Source organism: Platalea leucorodia (assembly GCF_965183815.1).
Source record: "Platalea leucorodia genome assembly, chromosome: 5".
Lineage (NCBI taxonomy): Eukaryota > Metazoa > Chordata > Aves > Pelecaniformes > Threskiornithidae > Platalea > Platalea leucorodia.
The window spans coordinates 15,386,234-15,398,985 of NC_138827.1; the positions used below are offsets into that span (position 1 = coordinate 15,386,234).

The 12,752-nt window shown below is 53.5% G+C and overlaps 1 protein-coding gene across 2 annotated transcripts in view; it reads right to left on the reverse strand.

The window, feature by feature from the left end:
• Nucleotides 1–1,992: 1,992 nt before the first annotated feature.
• MAP2K3 (mitogen-activated protein kinase kinase 3) overlaps nt 1,993–12,752 on the reverse strand; it is a 34,924-nt gene continuing 24,164 nt past the window's right edge. For both annotated transcript variants that reach the window (XM_082314650.1, XM_082314651.1), the window contains exons 5-13: nt 11,266–11,379; nt 10,653–10,772; nt 10,058–10,174; nt 9,847–9,898; nt 8,897–9,024; nt 8,177–8,254; nt 6,088–6,227; nt 5,227–5,272; nt 1,993–4,745 (exon numbers count right to left, since the gene is read on the reverse strand). In XM_082314650.1, the coding sequence (XP_082170776.1) occupies nt 4,662–4,745; nt 5,227–5,272; nt 6,088–6,227; nt 8,177–8,254; nt 8,897–9,024; nt 9,847–9,898; nt 10,058–10,174; nt 10,653–10,772; nt 11,266–11,379 (879 nt within the window). In that variant the 3' untranslated portion in view covers nt 1,993–4,661. The remainder of the gene's footprint in view (nt 4,746–5,226; nt 5,273–6,087; nt 6,228–8,176; nt 8,255–8,896; nt 9,025–9,846; nt 9,899–10,057; nt 10,175–10,652; nt 10,773–11,265; nt 11,380–12,752) is intronic.

Below are 12,752 nucleotides of genomic sequence, written 5' to 3' on the forward strand. Positions count from 1 at the left end.
GGAGGGAAGAGCTGGGAGACATCCACAGCAGCTCTCCATGGGCAGCAAAGACCTTCGTCACCCAAGTGCACCTCACCTAACCCCTTCCCTCTCTGATGGGCTGCACTAATCCCTCCAGGTGCCAGCCGAGATGATTTTAAAGCCTCTGGCTAGCCTGGCTGGGCCTGGAAAGGCTGATCCGTATTCCTGAGGTCTCATTGGTATTCTGCAGCTTCAGCTCATTAGCACTTAGGTGCTACAAGAGCAGGAGCGTTGGAAGTTTCTGGGCGAGACAGCTATTAGGGGAGGATTGAACAGATCTCGTACAAACCAATGGCCTGCATGAACTCTCTAATTTACGCTATCGATCTAGAAGGTGCCCACAGGCCACCTGAACCAAAAAAAAGCCCGCCCTAGATACAGTCTCAGCCACCTTCAGAAAAAGAAGAAAAATGAAGCAAAATAAATAACCTGCAGCCCCAGAAAACTGGCTGCATCATCACACCCCCTGCTAACGCTATTAGCCAGGCCTCCTCCACAAACGGCTCTTCAGGAAAGGTGTGCGCTCCAGCTCAGCAGCTCCTGGAGAGACCCACCAGCCCAGCAAAGGGCCAGTATGACCAGTACAAACACCCGCACTGCACTGGGAGAGCGCATTTGGGGGTCTGCCCTCTGAGAGAGACCGTGCTCCCAACACATGCTGCTCAGCAAAGGGCAGGGAGAGTTGCTAGCACTTAAATTCAGGAGGGCTGAGCTGCTGCAGCCCTGATGGTCCCGATGTCCTCTCCCTGTGTTGGATGTGCTGAGTTTTCCCTTCTCTGCAGCGAGGGCTGCATCCTCCTCGCCCAGATTTGGGCACTGCCTGTTTACACCTTATGATAGACCCACAGGGAAGAAATAACCTCTTTTTGCCTGTATTTGAGACAAATGGGGAGAAAAAAATCACCATTTCTCCTAATAAGGGAACTCAAAGTGATGAATTTTCCGCTTCTCCTGAAGTTCTCTCCTCAGAGGCACTGATGCATTTTTAATGGATCTCGATGTAGCTATTAAGCTGGTAATTGAAACTGAGAGCCCTCCAGCTCGGCCCTGGCCCCGCGGCAGGTCAGGTCCCCTCCGAGCACGTTCCCCAGGCCATGCAGGTGGGCCAGTGGCTTTTCCTGAGGTCCCCGCTCCCCCGCAGCATCGCTGAGACCCCTCGGTCCCATCTCTGGACACAGCATCGCCACCCAGTTCCCGGTGCTTGAGGGACCCGGTGTCCCTGGCCTGATCCTGCCTGGCGGGGGCTGACAGGGGAAATATTTGGGGAGGGAGCCATTCTCCTTCTCCCTGTCCCATTGCATGGCGGGGGGGAAATAACACACACCCGCCGCTAAACCTGCAGCTCCGCCGCCCGTGGGGACGATGCACTGGCGGTGGCGGACCCCCCCCGGCCCTAATCCCGGCCACGCACCCCTGAGGGACGCCTGGGGGGTGCTCGGGGGGTCCCAGCAGGGCGGGGGGTGGGCGGGGAGGGGGCGAACCCCCCGCCGGTCCCGCCGCCGGCGGAGGCGCAGACCCGCGGGAGCGGAGCCGGGCGCTGCCTCCCCCTCGCGGCCGCGGGCGGCCCCTGCCGCCCTCCGGACCCCGGGGCGAGCGCCCCGCTGCCCTCCTGCCCCCCCCCCGGGGCGAGCGCCCCGCTGCCCTCCTGCCCCCCCCGGGGCGAGCGCCCCGCTGCCCTCCTGCCCCCCCCCGGGGCGAGCGCCCCGCTGCCCTCCGCCCCTGCCGGCGGCACCCACCCTCCGGCCCGGCCGGGGGGAAGCGGAGTCCTGGGTGGCCCCGGTAGCCCTCCCGGGGGGACGCGGGGGTGCTGCTCGTACAACCCCCGGATGGGGACCAGCGTTACCCCACGGTAGGAGGACAAAGCACGATGGTGGCAGGACCCCATCCTGGGGTGCTGCGGACCCACCCTTGGTGTGACCAGACCAAGGCTGATGCTCAAACAGTAACAGAAGAAGCAACAAGAAGCGGGTTTCAGGGTGAATTTTATTGAAAACAATGACTGGGTTTAATGGGTACAGACCGTTCTCAAAAATACAAGGCTGGAGGGGCTTCTGCTGCGAGGCAAAATCCTCGTCCACCTTAGAGCCAAGCTGGTTCCCCCCAGGGCTGCCATTCCCCCTGCCACGGCAGAGGGGACACAGCAGGGCAGGAAAGTGTGGGATGTGAAGAGGGACAGGTACGGCCCGTGCCAAATGAAGCAGAGCAGATGCCACATGGAGGTATTGTGTTTGCCTCTGCTCTGCTTCATCCACAGGTCCCAAGTCCACCCCAGAGGCATCTCCCTGGTGTCTGAAAGGGCAGATGCTCCCTTTCCCAAAAATATGGGAATCAGGACTTTATCCAGGAGGACAAAAAAATCACCATTCCCCAAAGCACCAAAAAAGGGTGAGATAAAGGAAGGGGAAAGGAGTCAAAACAAGCAGAGAAGGGAAAAAACAAAAGCTCAACATCAAAACAAAAAACAATCCAAAGTAACCAACTATGAAAAAAAAAAAGAAACAAAAAACAAAAAAACAAAACCAAACAATTGTACATCTCAGCTGCAAAGCCATCAAACCGAGCGGGAAAGGGCACTGGTGCTCCCAGAGAGCGTCGGGTGGTTTGCAGAGCGGGACCGAGGAGGGAGACGTGGAGACCATCAATCACTTTCTTCTTTTACACAAAGAGGTGGAGTGTGGGTTCAGGGTCAAACCAAAGGGTTTGTCCAGCTCGGCCTGGGCTGGTTTTCTTGGCATTTGTCAACTCGGGGAAGGGGATCAGAGCAGTGACCGGGGCGTGTGGGGAAGCGCTGCTGCACGATGCCCCAGCACAGCTTCCCCCAGGAGCAGCTCATGGGAATAGATGGTGTCAAGCAGCCCTGGTGCCCAGCGCCACTTCAAACCCCGGGCTGCAGGAGTGGGGAGCAAGGAATTTAAGGGGAAGCCATTCTTCTTTAGGTGAGGGACCCTGAACGCTGGAAATGCACCCTGAAATCCAGACCTCCAGGGCATGAATTTCAGGAAAAATGTTTTTAAAAGATTCAGTTAAAAAATAGATTTTTTTTTTTTTTTTTTAAAGTCTTAGGCCAGGCTGTCTTCTAGTGACCCCTTCCCCACCACCCCAAATTTCGCCAAAAAAATGCTAGTCATTTATTTCACCAAATCTGCTGGCCACAGACATTCACACATTCATCATGGATTTAAAAATATATAATATATATATTGCACACACACACAAATATGTATTAGAAAAGAAAAAAAATCCCTCTGAAAACTCAATCTATTAAAAAACCCAACGAAATCCACAGCCGGTGCGTTTATCCTGTGATCATATACAGTAGAAGACAGAAATCCCTTTTGCTCCCGTAGCTCCTTGCAGAGTGCTCAGGCTGGGAGAGTGGAGAAACACATCAGGTTTTCACAGTGGATTTGTTAGTGGAGAAGGAACTGCTTCTCCCTCCTCCCACACAGAAGGGCTTTAATTTATAGCAAGTTAGATTAAATCTAGGAAACATGTTACAAAGTCCATTATATATAGACATAAAATGTACAACTGTCGGCAGCCCCCGTGTGAGTCACTGGGGTTTCGATCTCGACTGACACCTCAGCGGGCAGCTGGAGGGTTCAAAGGCAGTTTGGGACACGAGGGGTGCAAGTACGGCCTCCGAAACAAGCGGGTGTCACAGTGCAAGGTCTTACATGAGCTCCAGGTTGGAAGGGAGATGGAGCAACGTCTTCTCCAGGAGCCAGGGAAGGCGGAGGCAGGGGCTGCGAAAGGCGTTAGATGCCCAGAGGGGAGGATGCGCCCTCCCAGCCCAGGGCTGGAAGGGAGAGAGGCAGCGCCCGGAGCCCTGCTGGTCGTTCCATCCCCCGTGCCCGTCTGGGGAAGGGAGCACTGTGTGCTGGATGAAGTCCTATGGGCAGATGTGGGGAGAGCGTGGGTCGCAGCTTGCATCAAGGTGGGCTCATCAAAAAATGCTTTTCTTTTTTTTCCCCCCAAGGGAGCAGTGTATCGATTGAGGGAGGGGGACGCCCGGTCTGGTGCTGCCTCGAAGGGTCATTAAGATGTTGAGCCAGGCATTAAAACATCCTCTGGTGTGAACAGCGGCGTGCCCAGGGAGCCCCACAGCCCCCTAAAAAGCTACGTAGGCTCCCGAGGGCAGAGAGCCAGGCACAAAGGGAAGGTGAGCGAGACCAGACTCCAGGGAAGGGGCTTTGGGCAGGCAGGGGAGAAGACTGGGGCAAGTGCAGCAGCATTTTTTCTCTCTGCCTTCCCCAAGCAGCAAAGAAACACAACCCCCCTGCGCTGCGCACCAGGCTGCTAGGGAGGGGAGATGCCCTCTGGCACCCTCTGCCCCGGCCTCGCTCAGGCGCCAACCGGCACAGTCCTCTCCCCAGGAGGGATACGCTGGCATCAGCGGAGAACTCCCAAGCCTTCAGTCTCCGTGGCTTAGTTGGAAAGTTGTTGGCTTCAAAAGGTTCATCCTGGGGGATTTCGTTTACAGGGCAAAGAGAAAAGAGATTGCGAGGCCAGATGGGGCCAGAGATGCCCATGGGTTGGGGAAGTGCGATTTGTGCAAACCACCATTAACTCGAGTCCTCATTCGCTCTTCTGTGGGGAAGCCAGGATGGAGGGGACTGCACAAAGCCGTGAGGTTTGAGTTAGGAGTCCTCCCCGAGGATCTCTGTCACGAAGGAGGCCATGTCAGTCTCTTTGGTGTCGTGCAAGGTAAAGAAAGGGTGTTCCTGCCAACAAGACCAAAGACAACATCAGCTAACTCCCAAGGACAGACACACCCAAGAGCAGTCCCTAGGGGATGTCAGGCAGCTGGCGAGGTGCTGGGGGAGAAGTGGACACCAACCTCCTCCCCGGGCTCCCACAGACACCATCCTTTAGCTTAAAGTTTAACTAGCGCTTTCAGGTTTGGCATTTCTAGGTTCAACCCCAGCAGGACAGCCCACCTTGGCAGCTGTACTACCACCATTTGAGGTCTAAACTTGCCAAGAGCAGATAAGACAGAGGAAGAAAACACCTAGAAACCTTGACCTTAACACCCGTGAAATCAACACACCCTTCCACCTTACACACACTACACCCATCCCACTCCGTGCCTGAAAAAATCACCCACATGTCCTGTTGTCCCATTTTCCTAGGACCTGCTGGACCATTCATTTGACTTTTGAAACGCGTTGCAATAAAAACCAGCAGAAATAGCTTCACACTTACCATAAGTTCTAAATAGTTCATTCGCTCAGCAGGGTTCTTCCTTAAGCTGGAAGACAAAAAATGGGAGAAAAAGGCTGTAAAATCTTTTTTTTTTTTTTTTTTTTTTTTTTTTGCTGCATGTGGTCTATCACAAGGGATCTCCCCTTTCCAACCATGACATCCTTCTCATGGGCAGCACCCATTCCTCTCCCTCCTTGGCCACGCAGGTTCAAACTACCAGCAAAGCAGCCAGGCAGGTAACTGGGAAAGGCCACCTCAAGGTGTTTTGCCACAAAAAAGCACAAGCCAAGCAGCTTGCTGCAGTCTGCCCTGCACAGCCTCATTTGTCCACACAGACCACAACAAACGGGGAGGAGAGGGATGGTTTCCCACCATCTATGCGGTGGGCAGATCATCTCAAGGCTCATTCGAGCCTTGCCTCGGTGGGCTCACCCCTGCCTGGAAGCTCCAAGCAGCACACAGGGAGCAGAGGAACACCCCGAGAGGAGCAGCTGCTGTATGCAGTACCCACAAAACCACAAATCAGCTTTCACCCAGAGGCACCCAGACGCTGCCAGGCGTTCGTTCTCGTTTCATTGCTGCTTTGCCAGAAACCACCGGAATTTCAGCAGCAACAACTGCAAAAGGGGAAGAGAAACCTCTGTGCCTTCCAACCAGCCTGGGTGAGTCAGGCCAAGAGCAATACCAGTTTGGGCAGCGCTTCCTGCCATGGCCGAGCACCAGCCTCGGTACAGCGAGGTGGGGAGAAATGGGCTCCAAAAGGACGACAAACCCAGCCCCACGCTTTGCTCCAACCCCCACGGATCAGAGCTCCTCTTCAGCCAGGCTGGGAGAAGCCACCAGTCCCTGCCAGACACTCACCACTGTGCTGTGAAGTCCACAAACTCCTTGGAGAAGCGATCAGCGGGCAGCTGGGGCGAAGGCTCCTCCACCACTTGCTTGAGCTGTTGGAAGGGGGTCCCCCAGGACTCGTACGGGAAGCGAAGAATGGCCAGCTCGATCTGAGAATGGAGACAGGCCGACATGAGACACCAAGACGAGCGCAACCCCACATAGCCTGCCTACCTCAGCCTCTGCAGCCAGCTCTAGATTCAAAATGAAAAACCTCTTTCCTTACAAACCATTTTCAATTTGGGTCATACCACTTTTTTTTTTAAATACAAAGACCCAGAGGCCAAAAATACTTCCTTTCAAGGCTGGCTCAGCATATTAATGCATTTACAGGAAGCCGCCAAAGATATGTGGGATTATTTGAAAAGATAATAATAACAGCACGCCATTTCTGCACCAGCTTCCAAAGTGCTTTGCTCTCCATAAGCTAGCCTCTGGGCTTCAGACTAGTGCTGTATAAGCTAGACAGAAAAAACATCCACAAACTCAAGAAAAACCAAGTGCTACAACATCACTTAAGAAGATCTTTGCCAAATCACCTCCATTACCAGGTCCTTCCTACAAGTCACCTCTGCTCTGTCATCCACTCAAGCAGGAAAAAGCCCGTCATAGTTCTTGGGCAGTTGCCTCATGCCAAGGGTCAGCTCCCATCTCGAGACAGGCAGCAGGACCTCCAGAGCTGCCTGGCAGGGTGGGACAGGATGGGATGGAACGGGAGGAATGAGAAACCTGAAAGGATGCGGGGCAGAGCCAGGGATCCCTGCCTGCTCAGGCCTGGGGAGCTCAGCTTCTGCTGCCAGAAAACTGAATGAAGCCACCAGCCTGGAAAGGCCTGGATTAGCCCTGCAACTCAATGGCCCTAAAACTGGCCGGTCTGAAATCAAACCCCTTCAGAAATTAAAAAAAAATAAAATAAATAAAAAAAACCAACCAGGAAACCAGCCCAGGAGGAAGACATTAGAGGGAGTCAAACAGGTCAGGGCTCTGTTCAGCTGCAGGCTGGCAGGCATTCAGCAAGGTCCCCTCTCCCATCCCACTTTGGAAAGGTTGAGAGATTTCGTCATTCATGCAATCTCCCACCCCACAGCTTCCTGCATCTCAGGAGGAAAGCCGGAGCTGATTACATTTCCAGCCAGCCAGCCCAGTTCTGCTCTGCACTGGCATGGGGACATCAAGGAGAGGCGCTTGGGTTTGGCACTGCAGACAAAACTAGCTGGGAAAGAGAGAATATTTGCCAAGAGATCTGTACAGAACACACAAACGCAGGGATGCAGCACCCAAAACAAGCCACAGCTAACAGGGTGCAGGAAAAATTCCTGAAAATAATCTACCCGCAGAGAGACAGTCTCCTGGAAAGCGAGAGATGCATTCCCAGGCGGCATCCCCTTCGAGCCAACAGCTGGGATTTCCTTTGTCCTCTGGCGCCAGAAGATTTCAGCTGCTTTCTGCAAGATCCGTTTCTTGCAGGAGGTAGATAAACCATCCTGAGCAGCTGCGATTTTGGAACTGAAAGTATTTCCCCTTCCTGTTGGCTGCTCTGAGCTACTCTGCAGGCAGGACTTGCTGCAAACCATGCACAGCACCTCTCGCTGCAGCAGCGCAGGCTAACTCGCCCCAATCCTCCTGCAAGGCTTTGCTAACACGGGAGGGGGTGCATGCAAGAAGGCTGTGACCCAGCCGCAGCAAATCCTGCTCCACTGACTACCTCTCCAGCCAGCGTATAGGGAACTGCAGAGCAATTAAAAGCCAGGCTCTTGGATGCCTACCTAAGCCCACTGTCATCCAGATATTGCCCCCTGGGAGTCTGCCATCCACACCAACATAGTTTAGAGCTAACTGGAGCTATCTGGAGCTGGCACTGTACACAAGTAGCTCTGTGAAACCAAGCAGAGGGGTACAAGGGAACTACGTGGGGATAACGGGCCTTTACGTAACCCCCAGGATCCAGCAGCAAGAAGGGAGAGGAGGAAAGAGAAGGGGCAGAAGATGGATCACCTCCTGATCAGACCCCATCCCAACCCCAGGGCTGCAGGGTGCCAGTCCAAGCCCTCAGCGTTACCATTGTGATCCCCAGGCTCCAGACGTCCGACTTCACGTTGTAGCCCTTCTGGTTCAGCTCAGGGTTTATTCTTTCTGGCTGTAACAGCAAAATGGAAGTTATTACAACTCTGTCTTGTTTTCCCAGTGCAAACCCCACAGAGCAAATCTCTGGCTCAAAACTCAGGTTGGGTAGATTCCCCTGGCTCACATCCCCACGGAGGCAGGGTCTGAGGTTAAATCTAGCACTGATTGCTCCACACAACCCACATAGACTCTCCCCTCCAGCTCCTGTGTGAGACTTGTACTATCCCTGCAGCATGATCCCTGCCCCAGGAGCACAAGCTACCCACAGAGATGCCACGGATGGCAAATGGAAATTCATACCAACTTGAGAGGATGAAATTAAATGATCCTGCCAAGAAAAGCCTCAGCATTTTCTAGCCAACAAGGAGCAGCCCTTCCAACCACCAACCAGCACCAGCCAGTCTTTTACCCTTCTGCAAACAGAAGGTGGCAGAGGAAGAGTCTGCTGCGGGATTAACACAGGCAGCAGGGCTTACAGGGAGGGTAATCACGTCCTTGGAGGACTCTGCTGAGTCAGGAAGCCCAGAGCACTCTAAAGTGGTTTCTGTCTCAGGACAGAGGTGAACCAAGACTGATTTCTAAGCAGCAGCCTCTTCACGTAAGGGCTGAAGGCAGATGAAGGCTGCCAGCTCTGACCCCACACGAGCACACTTACAGCCATGTATGGTTTGCAGCCAGCATCCATGGTCTTTGCAACCGAGTCCACCAAGTAGCCGCTGATCCCAAAATCACACATTTTCACATGTCCCTCCTTGTTGATCAGCACATTGGAAGGTTTCACGTCTAAGAGAGAGAACATGAGAGAGCAGATTGGGCCTTTGCAGAGGTATCACAGAGCCTGAGACAGGACAGGAAACTCCCCACCCACCCGGGAGGGGAGCAGGCAGGCCCTAACACAAGGGAAGGGAGACAAAACCCCACTAGTCTTTTATTGAAATAAAAGTTGTTCACAAGTAAAACTATAACCATGCGCCTCCAGGCAGAACAGGCCTCCTCTCTAACAAGGCAGGTAAAAAGGTTGAAATAAAATGTTGAGGAGTTAATCCCTAGCTCCTTAGATTTACGTGCCCAACACAGCTGTAAAAGCTCAACTCTACCAAGTTCTCAGGACAGCCTGTCTCATGCCCATCATGATCTGTCCACAACTACACAAGGACCTATGCCAGGATGAAGAACAGGACCTGAGCGTTACAATTCCCATCTGTGATTTGCAAGGTCTCCTTCAGCCCTCACCTTGCTAAAACTACCCAGCCAGGAAGGCTAGGGGATTTTATCCCCAAGAATTGCCTTTGATGCATCTCTGTACTCCAGGAGAGCTAGAGATGCCCACAAAAATACAGGTAGAGAGGAATTCAGTTATTATATTCAACTCTTCATCTGGAAAGGAGGATGAGAACAACATCATGCAAGCAGATGCACGAAGGATACATCTCAGGAATAGGCCTTGGGCATCTAGATCTGTCCACAATGGTCCCAAGTACCTTTAGACCCCACTGTAGGCATCCCAGAGGCATGCACCACGCATCTCCTGGGAAGGAGCCCTCACATAACTTATTTCAAGGCTAGATCTCCAGCCACATCACACTAACCCCATCCAGCACCTACCTCTATGGATTACGGACAGTTTACTGTGCAGATGCTCCAGAGCTCGTACAATCTGGGAACAAACACAGCGAAAGAGTATCCGTTAATCAAATGCAGCACCAGCCTTCACTGCAAACACACCACCCATTTCTACATGCCGTGGACTCGAACAGAGACCTCCAACGGGCTCAGGGGATACAAAAAACCACATAAGAACTCAAGAGGCACTCACAGACACAGCCATTTTCCCCAAAATGTCTTCAGGGATGGTTTTCTTCTTCTCCAGTACTTTCTTGTAGAATTTATCTAGGGAGGTGTCCATGAGCTCCATGCAGATCCACACGTCACCCTGCAGATAGAGAGAAAGCAGTTGAGAGGGAATCCCCTGGAAATCCCCAGAGCTGGAGGGAGAGGTGGGGACAGATGGACAAACAGACACCGCCCCTTCCACATGGGGCAAGCCAAGGTCCCTGCCACACAGCCACTGTTGGCCACACCACCAGCACACGGGCTCTGCACTTGATAGTGATGGGCACAGATGTCCAAGTACTACCAAAACTACCTGCGATGGCTCCCTTTGAGGGTCTACCCCAAAGCCAGTCCAGGCCACGGACAACATGCTTGGGCACTTGCCATGAAGTGAGGAATGGGACCTACTCAACACTGCCTGATGGAGGCAAGCCTTTGACTTTAAGTCATGGAAGCATCTCAAACAGCCCAGCTGGGCTGAAGAAAGCAGAGGTGGTTTGGAACAGTTTAATGCCTTCGGTGCAATCGCAGGGGCCCCAGGTGCTGTGCAGCCCACCAGCCATCCACCGGCTCAGTACCTCACGGAATAGGGCTCCATAGAAGGTGACGGTGTAGAAGCAGTCAACGGTCCTCATGGAGATGTCCAAGTCCATCAATAACCTCTTCTGCTCCTGAGTATTCACAGTCGCTCGAATCCTCTGTGACAAATAAGAAAGAAGAGGGGTTTGATGTAGGTGGGATAACACCATTATCCCTCAGGCTGACTCAGAGGACCTGTGGTTCTGGGGCCAGGGCAAGTGTTTTGGGCTTATTTTGAGGCCAGTAGCACCCCAGGAGATGCCCGGATTCCCTCTTCCAGGCAGCACCTTAATGAATGACAAACCCTTGGCAAGCTTGTCAGCAGATGCAGGATCAGGCCAGCAGCCTGGACAGACACTCTGACATCCAAACCTTGCACTAACTGCAGGCACCAAGCCTGGCTTTCAGAGCCTGCTGATCAACCCCACAGTGTCCAGCTGGTATCAGCACAGACCCTCCAACAGGCAAGCCACACTGGGGATACCAGAAGCTGCCAAACTGAGACAAGTCTGTCCCCATTTGGTACGACTGGTGGAGTTCAGCAGAGTCTCTCCCCTCCCTTGGAGCTGCATTTCCCAACCTCCATCTCCCTCAGCAAGCAGCTGTCCTCACCTTCACAGCCATGATGGTGCCGCTCTGCGCATGCCGGACTTTCTCCACCACGCCGTAGGCCCCACGGCCCAGCTCCGAAATTGCCACCAGGTCATCCGCTTCCACCTCAAAGTTCTTGCAGAGACAGAAATCAGACACAGGCACGCTTATCACCAAGAACATCACCAGAGGTCCAACTCTTGCAGCTCATTCACGCAGAGCACTTCCAAACGATGGTACCTACAGAACCCCACCAGCTCCTATATATACCAGAGGCACCATACTTAGAGAAGATGTGTATATTTTTTGCTCTGTTGAATCAGAGCCCAAACCCTCTCACCCTGTACTCACCAGGGCTCATTTAATTCCCCCTCTGCAGCTAGAGATCAGGACTTTCATCCTTTAAGCCAGGGCACGCTGCCACTGGAAAGGGCACCAAAGGTTGGTGCCTCTTCTGCCTGCTCGGGATTACCCACACAAGGGTATTTCTGCAGTTGCTGAACTACTTGCAGGATTTTAACAGCTCCTGTGCCAACACAGGCAGCAGTCAGGAGCCTCTGCCACAGCTCCAAATCCCTGTGCGCAGCCAGGGATCCCCCACCTCGCCCCGCATACCAAGAGATCATCGGTCACAAACACACCTACGTGTCTAATAACACCTCCACCTGTGGAAAGCCTCTCTTCAATAGGATGGTGCATGCAGCAACTCAATTCCTAATTATCAGGGAGTTCAAATGGGTTTTACCTGCTTTCAATACTTTCTCCCACCATCAGAAAGCAGCCAGCAAGCTAAAACGTGAGTTAGCACCAACAAAGGAGCTCAGGCAAGCGCAACTACATAAGTCTCACTTGAAGCTGCAAAAAACCTGTCGCCAGTGCTCAGACAAGCGAGTGCCCCACGCAGCAGGGAGCCAGCGAGCTCCTGTGCAACCCACGAACAAGTTTCCCTAAAGACATGTTACCCTGTAATTGCCTGCTCTGCTGGGCAGGGCACAAACTGTTTGAGTGAGACATGGGCTATTTTTAGACACTGCATTCTTTGCTCCTAATAAGTCACAGGCCTTCTTTTAGCCAGGCTTTATCCAGCCTCCAGTTTTCCTCCGGTCTCAGGGAACAAAAAATATAATACCAGGATGCCAAATTGCCCCAGTAGCCACAAAGGCAGCAAGGGTGGGAAATATCCACGGCACAGCGCCGGATACCGTGCCTGCGAGCTACACCCAGAGCAGAGAGGAAACAGCCTTTGGCATTAAGGAGCCAAGCTGGGAGATGTGGCTGTCGGGCTCCTGGCCAGCAAGCTCCTCTCGGTGCTGGCCACAGCACAGCCAGCAGCGACCAGGTCCGCTGGACCTTCCTGCCAGCCCCGGCTCCATTTATTTGAGCCAGATGTGCCTGGCAGGCAGCCGAGGCAGGGAGCAAGAGAGGTCCGTGCTTGAGCTCAGCACTGAGCTATGCACTGCCCAGCACAGGAAGGTGCCGGCCCTTTCCTGGGCAGGACGGTGGATCCA